Source organism: Mauremys mutica, chromosome 2, assembly GCF_020497125.1.
Source record: "Mauremys mutica isolate MM-2020 ecotype Southern chromosome 2, ASM2049712v1, whole genome shotgun sequence".
Classification (NCBI taxonomy): domain Eukaryota; kingdom Metazoa; phylum Chordata; order Testudines; family Geoemydidae; genus Mauremys; species Mauremys mutica.
The window spans coordinates 224369997-224386212 of record NC_059073.1 but is presented as its reverse complement, the minus strand read 5'-3'; the positions used below and the strand labels follow the sequence as shown (position 1 = coordinate 224386212).

General features: G+C 40.9%; 2 protein-coding genes across 13 annotated transcripts in view; one reads left to right on the top strand and one right to left on the bottom strand.

Moving 5' to 3' along the window:
• The window catches only part of UBE2E1 (ubiquitin conjugating enzyme E2 E1), a 57490-nt gene extending 48480 nt beyond the window's left edge, over positions 1-9010 (top strand). For 5 of the 6 annotated variants that reach the window (XM_045006632.1, XM_045006631.1, XM_045006630.1 and 2 more), the window contains 3 exons: positions 6888-7035; positions 7778-7846; positions 8182-9010. In XM_045006632.1, the coding sequence (XP_044862567.1) occupies positions 6888-7035; positions 7778-7846; positions 8182-8279 (315 nt within the window). In that variant the 3' untranslated portion in view covers positions 8280-9010. The remainder of the gene's footprint in view (positions 1-6887; positions 7036-7777; positions 7847-8181) is intronic. The other variant, XM_045006629.1, reaches the window with a different exon arrangement.
• The window catches only part of NKIRAS1 (NFKB inhibitor interacting Ras like 1), a 31976-nt gene that overhangs the window by 10145 nt on the left and 5615 nt on the right, over positions 1-16216 (bottom strand). For 4 of the 7 annotated variants that reach the window (XM_045006634.1, XM_045006633.1, XM_045006635.1 and 1 more), the window contains exon 4: positions 13816-14885. The exons of 1 other annotated variant lie outside the window; for it this stretch is intronic. In XM_045006634.1, coding sequence (XP_044862569.1) covers positions 14646-14885 — 240 coding nt within the window. In that variant the 3' untranslated portion in view covers positions 13816-14645. Of the gene's footprint in view, positions 1-13815; positions 14886-16216 lie in introns of those variants that run through there. 2 more of the 7 variants (XM_045006637.1, XR_006577116.1) reach the window with 1 other exon arrangement.

The window sequence follows — 16216 nt, the reverse complement described above, 5'->3', positions numbered from 1 at the left end:
GCTGGTTATATCTATTACCTTATCCTACCACTTATCCTCTGGTCCCGCGGCTCAATGGACCTCCCACAGGGCTGCGGGAGGTCCACCGAAGCTGCGGGACCAGCGGACCCTCTGCAGGCATGCCGCCGAAGGCAGCCTGCCTGCCGCCCTCCTGGCGACCGGCAGAGCGCCCCCAGCGGCTTGCCGCCCCAAGCACACGCTTGGCGTGCTGGGACCTGGAGCCGCCCCTGATACTAATGTAAGTAGATGTAGCTTTATGGTTCACACATTTAGGCCAATATGTTTGGAGATACTTTAGGACAGTCTCTTAAGACAGGAAATTGCCTAACAAGGTTGCCTAAGGATGGTTCCAGGTTTCATTGCTTTAGTATTTTTTTGTTGGAGGTGATGGTCGCAAGGAGAATCTTAAGAGGATGTCAGCTGCAATGGATATATTCAGCAATGTTTCTTTCCAATTGCTTCACCTTAGGCAGAAGTGAGCTGTCATGAGAATCCTATACCCTATGGTGCCAAAGTTTTGGTTGCCATTTCATTAGCGCTTTAGCTTGTCTATCTCAAAACAGGAAGAGCAAGTCCCATTAATCTGCAAGAATGGGTCTGAGGCTGCAGACATGGAAGTTTTTAAAAATAAAAGTTGTTTAAAGTTCTGACTTAAAGTAAGCCACTCAGTGCAAGAAACTTACAAAAAAGCCATTGACAGTGGCCAAAGTGTCTAGTCTTAATACGTATAATGTAAATAATTTGTATTTATGGCACACATTACATATTTAGAATTCTGTGTTAACATTAATCCTCACATTGTTCCTGCAAGATAGAACTATTATCCCCATTTTGCAAGTGGAAGAGATTGAAATACAGAGAGAGCGATTCAGACTCTGATTAGCCAGGCATATTCTTAACTGCCTTCCTGAATCAGGGCCTAAGTGAATTGCCCAAGGCCACCCAGAAAGTGACAGAGCCAAGATTAGAATTGAAGAGCTTTTGGCTCTTAAACTGTACTTTGTCCTCAAGGCTGCTGCTACTCTTCTGCAATATTACACCATACATTTTCTCTGGTTCCCAAGAGTACCATTACGGTAAGGCTGCATTTTATTTGTGTTGAGGTGAAAATAGTAGCTTGGTTTGACCCGATCTGTGCTTTGATCTTTTTTGTATTAATAACCTCTAACCACTTTCTTCCCCCCAATCTCACTTTGCTGGTTATATCTATTACCTTATCCTACCACTTATCTTGGTGAGTCACGGGACCAGCTTCTTTGTATCTTTTTTTCTAATGCAATAGTGGTTTCACATCAACACAGTGACCAAGACGGAGCTCTTTCAAGTGCGACCTTTCCGGAGCAGGGTCCAGTTTCATTATATTGTCTGCTCTTCTTCTATATGACTTAGTGTTCTGTTGGCTTCAAATATCTCTCTGTGTTGTCTTAATAGCTCAATGTTTTCCAGATCTGATTTGATTTTGTTAATATTGTGTTGATTTTTCACCATTGTAATCACTCCAGCATTTGTAACAAACTTTTACTTTAAACTAGGGTTGTCAAGCAATTAAAAACAATTATAGAATACCATTTATTTAAATATTTTTGGATGTTTTCTACATTTTCAAATATATTGATTTCAATTGCAACACAGAATACAAAGTGTACAGTGCTCACTTTTGTGTTTATTTTTATTACAAATATTTGCACTGTAAAAAACAAAAGAAATAGTATTTTTCAAATCACCTCATACAAGTACTGTACCGCATTCTTTATCATGAATGTTGAACTACAAATGTAGAATTATGTACAAAAAAAACTGCATTCAAAAATAAAGCAATGTAAAACGTTAGAGCCTACAAGTCCACTCAGTCCTACTTCTTGTTCAGCCAATCGCTAAGACAAACAAGTTTGTTTACGTTTACTGAAGATACTTCTGCCTGTTTCTTATTTACAGTGTCACCTGAAAGTGAGAACAGGCGTTCGCATGACACTGTTGTAGCTGGCATCGCAAGATATTTATGTGCCAGATGCACTAAAGATTCAATGTCCCTTCATGCTTCAACCACCATTCAAGAGGACATGCTTCCATGCTGATGATGATGGGTTCTGCTCGATAACAGTCTAAAGCAGAGCAGTCTGATGCATGTTCATTTTCATTATCTGAGCCAGATGCCACCAGCAGACGGTAGATTTTTGGTGGTTTGGATTCTGTAGTTTCTGCATCTGAGTGTTACTCTTTTCAGACTTCTGAAAGCATGCTCCACACCTCATCTCTCTCAGAATTTGGAAGGCATTTTAGATTCTTAAACCTTGCATCGAGTGCTGTAGCTATTTTTAGAAATCTCACTTTGGTACTTTCTTTGCGTTTTGTCAAATCTGCTGTGAAAGCGTTCTTAAAACGAACGTGTGCTGGGTCATCATCCGAGACTGCTATAACATGAAATATATGGCAGTATGTGGGTAAAACAGAGCAGGAGACATACAGTTCTCCCCCCAAGGAGTTCAGTCCCAAATGTAATTAACACATTTTTTTAACAAGCATCATCAGCATGGAAGCATGTCCTCTGGAATGGTGGCCGAAGCATGAAGAGGCATATGAAAGTTTAGCGTATCTGGCACGTAAATACCTTGCAACACCGACTACAAAAGTGCCATGCAAACGCCCATTCTCATTTTCAGGTGACGTTGTAAATAAGAAACAGGCAGAAGCATCTCCCGTAAATATAAACAAACTTGTTTGTCTTAGCGATTGGCTTAACAAGAAATAGGACAGAGTGGACTTGTAGGCTCTAAAGTTTTACATTGTTTTATTTTTGAATGCAGTTATGTAACCAAAAAAAAAAATCTACATTTGTAAGTTACACTTCTATGATAAAGAGATTGCACTATAGAACTTGTATGAGGTGAATTCAAAAATACTATTTATTTTGTTTATCATTTTTACAGTGCAAATATTTGTAATAAAAAAGAATAGAGTGAGCACTGTACACTTTGTATTCTGTGTTGTAATAGAATATCAATATATTTGAAAATGTAGAAAAACATCCAAAAATACCAATTGAAATTTAAATATTCTATTGTTTAACAGTGCGATTAATCGTGGTTAATTTTTTTGAGTTAATCGCATGAGTTAGCTGCGACTCATCGACAGCCCTACTTTAAACATATTTGTACATTTTTTTTTCTGATTTTATTTTTATGTTCTCCATGCGACTGGCTTTTGTATCATCAACAAAAAGTGTAAATGGTGAACAGCTGGTCTATATGTGCATTAAAAACATCAGAGGTTTGATTTTCTGCTTAAGTGGAAATCACTTAAATCCTTTCCTCATTACCTCAATTAGGCAGAGCTCCTCTAACTAGAGAACAGTCACTTCAATAAACATCTGTAAATTTTGGCCAGTCTATACCACTGATGATGATTTTTTTTTCTTGTTCTTACATTAACAAATATGGCTTATGCTTTAATTCCAGATAGTAACCTACTGGACTGAAAATCTGTCTGAAAAAGTTGTTTTCTCAGGTTACCTAACTTTCATCTCCTGTGCTCAGAGCCAGTGTGCATTGTCAAACTAGAATGCTTGAACGTTCCATGAATTTGGTCTTTAGTTCATCAACCTGGAAATACTCATGCTTCCTTTTTGAAAAGTTTTATGATGCCTTTTAACAAATTGCCTTCTGAAAGCTGGTGAGGTAGTAATTTTGGAAAATCAGAGCTGAAGGTCAAAATAGTGAAATATTAAACCAACAGTGGGATGGAATTGCAGGCTGCATATGAGCCAATAGCAAAGTCTTGCCTGGGAACTGTACGTGCCATGGATTTCTATTCTTCCTTGCCCACCCCTGTCCTGAATGGCGCTATCTGTTCTGTCAATTGCTGTTATCACCACGTGAGGTCACCCATCTGCTTGGCCTGATCCACATGACGTAGACTAGGAAGCACTCATTGGGGTATATGAAGCAAAGAAACAGATGTCTTTTTGGTTTCTGTATATCGTACCTTTAAAGTTCTCTGATGTGCAGAGATCAGCAGCTGGTTTTGTTCTCAGTTGCTGTTGCCTGTTACAGAGGAGAGAGAGATGCTGTGCTCTCTCCTGGAGATTATTTTGTTACTTCCATACATAATATGCAAAAGCATGTACTTTTGTTTAATTGAAAATCAAAGTAATTTATAAAGAATGAAGTGTAATGTCTCCATGAGAGAGCATAGTGTGGGGGTGTCTCTTGTGTCACAGGCTACCGTGCCTCTGAGAATAAAAAGAGCTGCAGCACTCTGCATAGCAGGTGAGTTCTTGGAGACTTAAAGATTCACTGCCCAGGAAACTAGAGGCATTAGTTTTGTAGTTACACATGCCACACCCCTGCCAGTGCTCCCACTCAGAGACTGAGTGAGAGGGAGGGGCATGGACAGTGTTTTTTCGCATTGTTGAATGCTAGAAGGATCCAGGAACGCAGCAGAACAGCTACAAGGGAGGACAGACAAGTTTAACATGTGGGCCAGTCTAATCCCAGAAAAAACACTGGTGCATTCTTCTTATGCCACACGCCTACTGAATGTGCAAGTCACAACTACCCTAGTTACCAGTAAACAGACAATAAGAATCATGGGCATGGACAGCTGGCAAATTCTGAGGATTTAGGGCATGATCTGACAGCTCTTACTCAGGTGAACAGTTATAATTCATGCAAGTAGTTCCATTGACTTCAGTGGGACCACACATGTGAGGGAGGGTTGCAGGATAGAGTTACTGTTCTCCAAAACACAGAGTTGGGACATTTTTAAATGTGTTTCTTTTTAATGTGAAGACATAGGCCATGTTTAGCCTAGGTGCCTAAAATTAGGCTCCAAAGTGTGTACTTAAGAATCTAAATAAAAGTGGACTGAATTTTCAGAAGTGCTGAGCTCTTTGAAGTCAATGGAAGCTACAGTTGTGCTGCCCCTTTGGAAATCTGGCTGCTCTTCATGGATTTAAGAACCTAATGTGAGAGAAATCGGAGCATCTGGTATTAAAGCATGAGCCATATTTGCTATTCTGTAAGAAGGGGGCAAAAAACATTGGTTCTCATACTGACTTTAGGCACCCAAGTTTGAAAACTTTGACCGTGGCTTTGGTAACATGAGTTAACGCACTGTTGATTTTGAGTCTGCAGCCAGACCCCTGGAAATGGTATTGACTTGCTGTGTGGCCTTGGGCAGGTCACTTGAACTCTTGAACTTTCATTTCCTCATCTTGAAAATGGAAATTGTGGTGATTACATAAATTCTATGGATTTAAGTGGAATGAATAGGGAAGAGTTATGGCTGCTAGTTAATACAAGAGGAGAAAGCAGTATCGCTAACCCCAGACATTAAAAAATCAGAAGATTGGTTTAAAAATTATGATTCTTTTAATTAAAAGTGTGAGGTTCCTTTATTTGCCTTCTGGCTCTTAGGGTACACTTAAGTCACATTTCCAAGCTTTTATCTGCAATCATAAGGTCTAGGAACCTTTTTAATTATTTTACATGAACATTAGAATTCTCACAGTCACTTAATCTCCAGAAGTAAAACTGCAAATATCACAAGATTTACAATAAAATCATGAGATTTTGGAACTCTGAAGAAGGGGGGCTTTTGAAAAGCATTCATCACCTCTGGACTAGTCTCAAATATAATACAACTTTGATATATTAGTCACAACCAGAAGCTATCATTCGGTGGCTATTTGAAATTAATTTGGTCATTGCCTTGCTATGCTGAACGGACAGGTGTCCATATCTCTCACACCACTGTGACAGTGCTCACCATGATGAGAGTTAGTGCCCTTAGTATTGAGACTGGTTTTGAAATGGAGTGGAGACAACCATCCTGCTGACCCTAGAATTGGTTCCTCCAGGTCCAGATTGGAGAAGTGCAGGAAGGTTTTTCTTCTGCTTTGGTTTCATTATTTTACCTGTTCTGAGTTGTTCCACAGTCTTAGAATTCTAAGGGAGCTGCAAAAGCCCCTCACTGCAGCAGCCATCCCAAGAGTGGAGGCCTGCCTTCTTCTGACACTGGGGATTCAGTCGGAATCTGCTACAGATATTGGCCTGGATGTTCTGTGGGGCTCTGTGGACTCTTTGATAGACAGGAGATTTCAATTTTCAACGTCACACCTTCCTATACAATCCGTTTATGTTAAAGGGTGGGGGTGGGAAATCTAGTCTCATGATTTAACTGAAATATGATTTGCATTAGAAATGAAGAGAGAATTGTGCAACAAAAATAAAACAACAAAAGAAATGTTCCATTAACAGAAAGTGATTTTTGTGGGAAATTTAGCATGGAGAGAAACTGACCATCCAGGTTGATCTTATGGTGCTTGAGAAGCATATAGAATTCAGTTTTATCTGTATAGTTTGTGCAGATGTAAAGTATAGCTCATTACTTTTAATTTTCATTTAAAGTAAATACTTCATCTTCTTTTAAATTTAAGCTTAAAGTTAATTGAACTATTATTTCACACTTTTCTTCTACAAATGAAATAACTACTGTTTTGCTTGTTGCATAAAACAATATGGAAAACACAAAAGAAAGATTAGTACAATAGTGATCCGCTTGTTTTAAAAGCGGATTTTAAACTGTTGTAATACAACTAGTTGACACCAGAGGGCAGCAGCACACCGGGAATCTAAAAAAAGCCACCCAGTTTTTTTATTGATTAGTCTGATAGGAAAGATATTAAATGGCACTCTATAAATGTATACTAAAGCTGAATTAGATGTAAAAAATAACTTTACATCTTAGCCTTACAGAGCTGGAGTTACTTTTAATCTGAATTAAATGTTGGGTTTTCTTTCCTTTTTCTGTTTAAATCTGTAAAGTCAAACTTATGACTATGTAGTGTGACATGTTAGCAAACAGTCTTGTAATTGTGGTTTTTCTAGGTGACGTTTCGGACAAGAATCTATCACTGTAATATTAACAGCCAAGGAGTGATCTGCCTTGACATTTTAAAAGACAACTGGAGTCCAGCATTAACCATTTCTAAAGTTCTCCTGTCCATCTGCTCACTTCTTACAGACTGCAACCCTGGTAAGTCTCTCATACCCTAACAGATTATATCTCTATTGATACGGATCATCTGGCATTTTAGTAACTTACGCCCTGATCCTCCATCATTAAAGTCAAAAGGAGCTTTACCATTGACTTCAATGAACATAAGATCAAGCTCTTGGAGAAGAGAATCTCCATGTCCCCACAAGATAGCCCAAGCTTTCTGTTGTCTTTGAGGGATAATAGAAGTTGTTCTGATATTCTGTATATGGCTGTAGTCTATCTGTTCTTAAGCTGCACTGCAAAGAAAGCAGCAACCAGAAAAATCCCGGGCAATCATCCTGTAGATTGAAATTCCAGCTAAAAAGAAAGTGGTGTTTTAAACACCATATTCCTGTGTGGGGTCTGCACCATCTGACATTCTAGTGATTTGGTAATAGACTAGATGTATTTAAAAATTACCACCACAAAGAAGGCTGAGAAGATAAGCTGGAAGATTTCCTGGAAGCTCTAGTTCAACTTTACAGTAAATGATTCAAGAATAAACTTCCCACCACCATATTTATATATAATTCCTAAGTCAGTAAGAATTGTTTTTAGTACTTCCCTTCTGTGTCCAGCTTAGTTAACTAAGTATATCTCAGTAATATAAAATAAGCAAAACTTGTAGAAATTCTTCTAACTTTTAAGAAGTGTAGTAGCTAAGGTGTTGTGCTATGTGTACTTCACCAAAAACACCTGACCTAATCTTTTCACGGAAGCCAGATTTATATTGATATAGGTGCACTTAGTGTCTGCGACATGCATACCGCCTTAGAAGTGGTAAAGGAAATTGAAGCACACAGATCAGGTAAAGTCTGCAATATAACCTACAAGGATGGCAAAGCATAAGTGTCTGATTATTGTCTTTTTACCTCCTTAAAACTTGAATTAGTGAATCTTTTCCTCCCACATTGAGCAATCACTTATAAAGCACCGTAAATTTACGTGTACAAATTAAGACCTGTTCTCTACTTGGAAAGTCCAATAATCTACGTACTATAAAATGGGTCAGTGTTCCACCATGTACTTCCCCGCCCCCATGAATGCTTTTGGGTAATGCATCAGACCACTTCTCAACTTTCTTTTTTGTTTTTCCCAGTTCTCTTAACTAAAATGAGCAGGAACTTTTTTTTTTCTTTTCAGCTGATCCCCTGGTTGGAAGTATTGCCACTCAGTATATGACTAACAGAGCAGAGCATGACAGAATGGCCAGACAGTGGACCAAAAGATATGCTACATAAAATGGATTTTTGTCAAACTCTTGCATTATTTGTCTGTGATGGAAAGAGCTGCTTATTGATTTTGAAGTGGGGGGAGGGAGGGTGCTGGTAAAGAGTAGGGTATTTCTATAACAGATTTTATTCAGTCTTTTATTTCCTAAGATTTTGTTGTTGTAACTTAAGGTATCTTGCTACAGTAGACAGCTAGAATTGGGAATAGCATATTTTAAGACTGTCATTAGTTCAGCAATATTAGCTCACATATAGTACCAAGAAGAATGTAAAGTTAGACATTTTTTTGGTTCAGTTGCTTGTGATATGTAAAAGATAAAACAGCTTAATTTTGTACAGGTACATATGTTGACATTTATGTAAAAGTCCTTTGAAGACTCTACACACTGGGTTTTTTGTTTTTGTAAAAGATGTTGGGATTCTTTTTTCCCCCTTGGGAGGATGTGCTTGTATTTAACAATTCCTTTTCAAAGACTCATCTCATGATATGTAATATGGAGGAGTGGATATATGGCCTCATATAGGAAATGAGAAGTAGTTAATGTATTATTTTATATGCCAATCTACCTTTGTGAAAAGAATAAAGGTTTTAATCAGGATTTATGGCAACCTGTAGTGAAATACCTTAAGCTGTTTAACTGTAAGGCGTGGAATAGGAGTCACTCAGTGGATTGGTTGTATGTTGTGGGCTACTTAAGTCTGCATTTGTTACTGTGCTAATAAAAATATGTAAAAAATGACTCCTGCCTAGTGACCTGCTTTGTTGTTTTGCTGAAATAGCTTCTCCCCAATACATTTTGATGAAAGACCTATATTCAGTATCCACTATTTTTCCTTGTAAGCTAAACTGCTGTCTGAAAGCATTCAGGGAAGAATTCCCTGCACTGATTTATCAATGGCAGTAAACTTGCCTAGATGGGTGCTTTGTAGTAAGCAGCTCCTACAGATTCCATTTTTAAAGGTTTTTCTACATTAGTATGTACCTGCTGATACCACAGGAATAGAGATACAGGGTGGGGGAGGCGATATCTTTTATGGGACCAACTTCTGTTGGTGAGAGAGACAAGCTTTTGAGCTTACACAGAGCTCTTCAGGTCAACTACAACACCGCATACCATAGGAATAGTCCCAGCTGAGTACAGTAGAACCTGAAGGGATCTACTTAGCATCCCTGTCCCAGCACATTGCTGAACATTCCATGCTTCTTACCTTTAAGGTTAACTGCTCCCAAAACTGGTTTTGAAATGCTACCCATTAGCTAAAACTGCAGCGAATGCAGCTGGAACAGTGTCAGACTAAGGATGGACTGCAGGTGAGAGGCCGAGGGGAATGTCTGTCACAACTGTAATGAGAGCGAACTGTACTTCCAGTTGAAGGAGGAGAAGGAATGGCATCATAAGAGCTGGGCAAAACACAGCTCATATGAAAAGTGGGGAAGACTGATTCTAACCTGCTGCAAAACTATTTCCTGATAACGGCACTTGTACAGCCAAGTAAGGGATAGGGACAATCTAGCTGAAAGGGAGCTATGTGATCAGTCTTTGACAGGTATTGAATCAATGGTAAAGCAAAGAACAGAACACACTAGCTGCGCCTCAGTCCATCCCCTCCCCGCTGTCATCACTGAATCACACAATCTACAGCAATAGTTCACTGCCCATAGAAACTTACTAATCCTGTAGAAAGCTGTATGTATATGCAAGTTTTACTCAGACACAACACCAGCTGCTCCAAATTGTTTGAGGGCTGCAACTAGATCAGTTACTTTACTGCAAGGGACTGTAGTGCTTAGAATTACACTAAGCCTGAGTGTATAAAAAGCAGTAAGACAGACCTGTAAAGAAAAGGGCTTTTTTTCTTTCTAAAAGCCCCAGACAATGCCAGTATCTAGTCTGACCAAATGAAAAGTAATGTGTTGGATTTTCTTTAGCTTATGTGGTGATGTACTACTTAGTCACCTGAATAATCCCTAATGCCTTCTCTCTTTATTAGGCTATGTCTACACTTAAAATGCCACAGTGGTACTGCTGTAGTGCTTCGGTGAAGCCACTCACTAAAGCAACCCGTGGGGTTCTCCTTTCACTATAGTTGATCCACCTCCCTGAAAGATGGTAGCTAGATCAACAGAAATTTCCAGTGTAGACCAGTTAGAAACCACCTAGGTTCTAAATGCCCAATAGAGCAGTGTCGAGTTATTAGGCCTGGCCTACACTGAAAAGTTACATTGCAATAGCTATGTGGCTCAGGTGTGAGAAATCCAAACCCCTGAGAGATGTAGTTAAGATGATCTAACCCACTGTGTAGACAGCACTAGGTTAACAGAAGAATTCTTCAATCCACCTAGCTATTGCCTAGGAGGTGGATTGGCCAATGCCAATGAAAGAATCCCTCCCAATGCTACAGTGGCAAATTGATGCCATACTACCCTGATTTTCTCTACTTCAGACAAAGGGATCAGGCCATTTGGATCACAGCAAGGGGAGCAAACAATGTAGAACTTTCTCCTGACTCATAACCTCTATAGGATTCAGGCTACGTAGTGCAGAAGTGGATAGGGTACAGATCCACACAGTAACACTGTCCACTCCAACCTCGCAGGCCTTCAGTGTTAATTTTGACATACTAGCATTATTTATCTTGCCTGCTTTCCCTGCTCTCTAATACAGAACACCCACTCGTGATGACTTCAGAGGTAGTATTTGGTTAGACACCTGCCAAGTCCACGTGGCTGATCTGAGACTGAATCATCTGCCATTCTGAGCATGGGTTCTCCACCTGCTGCTATGACAGCAGGGGTGGCACACCCTACTTCCTCTTTGTTATGGGTAGATGGGAGCTCCTTAAACATGGTAACATGGGCGGGTTAATGATGGCATGTAAAAGCTGGAGAATCACTGCTAGTAGAACAAGTTAGTCCTATCTTCATCCCACTTCCAAAACCAAGTCAGTGGTCTGCTGCAAATACTACATGTAAACAGTCAAGTCCCCTGTATGGTGAGAAACATGGAGAATTCATGTACAGTCAGCAGGAAATTAAAGTGGGTGGTGTTCCACTGCTGCTCTGCTAGTACCATAGCTCTTAGGCAGCTGCAGTCCTGCAACAGAAACACGTGCGAGGTTCTAGCAGAGTGTAGCAGGAGCTTGCTCATTCATAAGGAATAGCAAATAACTGATGTAATTGCTGACTCTCTCTTGTCATACACGTTGCACACAGGAAGAACAATGATCCAGAACTACCTCATGGAGCAAGACAAAAAACAGGTTCAACTGTACAGGTAATCCAAGTTATTCCATTGTAAAAACTTGCTTCATTTTGGTAAATTGTATTATTGCACCATCCTTACTAACTGTTCATAGTTTGCACTGAGGTATTCATACCACTGTGTAGCAGAAGGCTATTGCAGGTACATACTTAAAGGGTTAGTGCAGCCATCAAAATTGAGACTTTCAAATGACAGTACTCAGCAGCTTAAGCGTCACCACAAATAACTATTGAGGTCTTGCTGACTCATGACAGTACAACACTGTTTAAAATACCAGGAAATACTACTTAGTTGGAAGTGTATGGAACTTTACTCATCTGTTCACTGTTTCATTCATCTGGCTTTCCAAGCAGTTGCTCTCTCTCTGTGGAAATGATTTGCTCTCCCGCTGCTTTCGCTCTATCTCCCTCCTCAGTCCTTGTCAGGGTTCCCTCCCCACTCTGAACTCTGGGGTACAGATGTGGGGACCTGGCTGAAAGACCCCCTAAGCTTATATTCCACCAGCTTAGGTTAAAAACTTCCCTAAGGCACAAATTCCTTTCCTTGTCCTTGGATGGTATTGCTGCCACCACCAAGTGATTTAAACAAACATTCAGGGAGGGGCCACTTGGAGCCTTATCCTCCCCAAAATATCCCCCTAAGCCCTTTACCCCCTTTCCTGGGGAGGCTTGAGAATAATACACCAACCAATAGGTTAACAAAGTGAGCACAGACCAAATCCCTGGTTTTTAGGACACTGAAAATTAATCAGGTTCTTAAAAGAAGAATTTTATTTTTAAAAAAAAGTAAAAATCACACCTGCAAAATCAGGATGGAAGATAACTTTACAGGGTAAATAAAAAGATTTAAAACAGAGGATTTCCCTCTGACACTGCTTCCCAGTTACAAACAGGGATAAAATTACCTCTTAGCATAGGGAAAATCCACAAGCTAAAACAAAAGATAATATAACACATTTCCTTGCTATTACTTACAATTTCTGTAATTTTATATGTATTGTTTCAGGATCTTTTTAGGAGCTGGTTTACCTGCTTGGTCTCTCTCTTTCTCCCAAGCAGGAACCAACAAAGAGAGCACAAACAAAACCTTCTCTTCCCCCCGCCCCCCATTTGAAAGTATCTTCTTTCCCCATTAGTCCTTCTGGTCAGGTGCCAACTAGGTTAATTGAACTGCTAAACCCCTTACACGTAAGTGATTCTATACCTCTGGCCAGGAGGTTACTGCATACATAAAGGTTGTTATCTTCCCTTTATATTTATGACAGTCCTGTTCAGATTGTTGGGAAAGCAGAATCCTGAAACGTGTTGATCTGTCCTGTGAGGTGAAGTTCAGTATCATGTGCATCTGGTGTTGGAAGCTGTGCCACTTGTTACAGCTGAGGGATCTGCACAAGCATTTCTGCTGATCTGCCACTCAGAGCTGGCTGGCTGACCTTTATATATACCCACCACTAGCAGGCCTCTCACTACAGTCATTAAGCCTCTTCCACAGAGAGATACAGTGCTTCCCAGTGTTGTTTACTTAGGCTATGGCTACACTACAGAGCTTACAGCCCATGCAGCTGCTCCACCAGCAGTGCAGATGCTCTAAGCCAACGGGAGAGAGCTCTCCCGTCAACTTAGCTACTGCCGCTCACAGGACTGGAGTAATTATGTCGGTGGGAGAAGCTCGCCTGCTGACACAATACTGCCCCCACACATACTTAGGTCAGCGTAACTTACTTTGGGATAGCTCAGTGGTTTGAGCATTGGCCAGCTAAACCCAGGGTTGTGAGTTGAATCCTTGAGGGGGCCACTTAGGGATCTGGGGCAAAAACTGGTCCTGCTAGTGAAGGCAGGGGGCTGGACTTGATGACCTTTCAAGGTCCCTTCCAGTTCTAGGAGATTGGTATATCTCCAATTATTACCTTACCTTGCTCAGGGGGGATACCGACCTAAGCTATAGTGTGTACACAGCCTTAGTCTTTCTACAGAATACAAGCTGTAACTTCCCTGTGTAGATGGACAGCAGCTGTCTTTGTGGATTGCCCTGCTGGGCGAGGGTAGTAACCGCACCTCTTCCTATCTCATATTTCCTAAGCTGTTGCAGGATTCCAGCTGACTTAAGAACTATGGTACTAGCAACAGGGAAGTTGTACCATCTCTTGTCAGTGAAACCGTCTGATATCTAACCATGACCAGGCACCAGTTTTTGCTTCAGTGGACAGCAGCAATATAAAAGTGGAACAAAATTACATAGTTAGTCTACTCTCCCCAAGGGTTAGATTTTTTTTAACTGCTCCTCAAGCTTTTGTTTTGTACACTACATAACAGTAAAGGTCACCTTCCATATTGGAGGAATCTAGTGGAAACTACAAGGAAGCCACATCACGTTCCAGCCTTTGATCGCTGGTTGCAAGTAAGGCCTGACCTATCTGAGGATCACTCATGGAATGTCACTATTTCCACATGCAGCAAGAACACTGATGCTTACATATCCCTGCCAGGTAGGCAATGTTCTTGTCCATTCCTCCTGGAGTATTCTTGCTCAGCTGTCCTGGAACTTCTCCAACTGTATACACCACCCATGGGTAGTAAGTGAGGCACAAAGGGGCTGACACTACATCACACATACCCTTTCCCTAGCCATGGGAAGATAGGTAAGCCCTTTCTCCTTTGCTGCAGCCAGGAGTTTTTGCAATTGCGAAAGGGGAACATCCGAGGCTAGACAGCTGCATGCTGTATATGGAGTAGTTTACTAATTGTCCACTTGTGAACTTGACCCAGTAGCTCTCTGAAATGGCCATGTGGGGATGTAGACAGCCATCACTGCTGTACATCTCTGTGCTGATGTGGGCTTTAATAGAGCTTACCACTAAAAACAACACCCCCATCCCCAGTGACCATTACAACATTTTTACAAAGTGCTTCCTTGTGAAGTGCTTGAGACCTTGACCAGCTGTGGTTTTCCAAGCCAATACTTGATTGAAGGACAGCTACATTCATGACTTTGCTGCTTTTTAATTCTGAATTCAGTATTGCCTCAGCAAAAATGTGCCAAGCAATTGGCAGAGAAAAAGAGACACCATGCCCTTGCAGCAGCAGCTAGACAGCTTCCCCTGGAATACGGGTTTTTAGTTATCACAATTATTGCCTTTGCTCTTCCTCCCAGGCAAGGGAAATGCTGACTTGTTCTGGGATTGGGAAAGCTTGCTGGCTAACGAAGTAAAAGGTTCAATGAGCGTTTTCCGATCCGTCACTGTCACCTCCCACAGTCTCACCTTCTCAGCCTTTGCCCATTGCTGTGCTATTTCTGTTTCCACTTGTCTTTGCTCTGTAAGGTCAGTTTTGTTTCCTAAGACAACAATTGTCACCTAGAAGGAAGAGAGAACAGGCCGTGGTGCAGATGCAGATCAGTCACTGTAGCACAGAGTTGTTAAACAGCATACAGTAAAAGCAGCAAAGAGTCCTTATAGACTAACAGACGTATTGGAGCATGAGCTTTCGTGGGTGAATACCCACTTCGTCGGATGCAACAAAGCTCATGCTCCAATACGTCTGTTAGTCTATAAGGTGCCACAGGACTCTTTGCTGCTTTTATAGATCCAGACTAACACAGCTACCCCTCTGATACTTAGCATACAGTAGTGAGGCCGTTCACAATCTAGTCTCTACGTTAATTTTGGCTCACCCTAAACACATTCTGCATTTTGAAGTAGTCGAATGTGGGGTTCAAACCTCTGTGTCACTCAATGCGCTGGGAGCAAAGTGGGTGGTGATCGCTACCCACAACCGGAGGGAGACAGGAGAGTGGAGTGTCACATGTCACCCAATGGAAACCCATTCTGGTGAGGAGCAAAGCTCTACAGCCAGATTCTCCATTTGCTTTGCACTTTGCGTTATTGCACACAGCAGTGACAAGAATGTAGAATGCTAGTGAATGCCAATTTGACACCTACTTCACACAGGTGATGACAATACAAGGCAGTAAGGCAGCCAAGACCTAGCCCAGACTGCTGCTTTCTGAGCCCTGGACTGTAGCGTAAGGAGAGTAAGTCTCTTCCTCCATAAGATAACCTGTTGATGTTACTATAGGCTCAGAACAATATACAGGCAACCCCTCAATGTTTTGCCTTGAAATACAACACTCAAGTGGCATATTGTCCTGGAGGAGAGATGTGTAAACTAGGTACAAAAGCTAAGACTAATACAATTTTTTCAGAGGAGTTTATCTAAACATTCTCCTGCTTTGTTTTACAATCCAGTCTGTTTGCTAGCACAGGAGAAGCTGAAAGCAGAACTGACTACATCAGGCTACTAATGCTATTTAACCTTGTGTATTTTAAGAGGTTTTTCTCTTAGTTTTAATCATCTCAATTGTTAGCAACAGGTAAGAAAATCTGTGCCAGTATTTACATTATATGCTCCTTGGAGAAGCCCTTCTCTGAACAGCCCTGAACTCAAACTTATTACTGCCTCTCTTTAATTCTAACCCTCTCCTCTTGCTTTGGGTTGTTTTCACTCTCTCCCACCTCTTCCTGACAGCACTGTTTTTTTACTGTAGCCAGGCCTAACTATTCTTCCCTGTTGAGCAAACTCTGGGATGTCCTATGCCTCCAGTTTCTTTCCTAGGGTTCTTCTGTCTGTAAGTACTTTACTACAGGTTCTCTTGCCTTAATATCTTCTACGACTCCCTGGAGAGCTC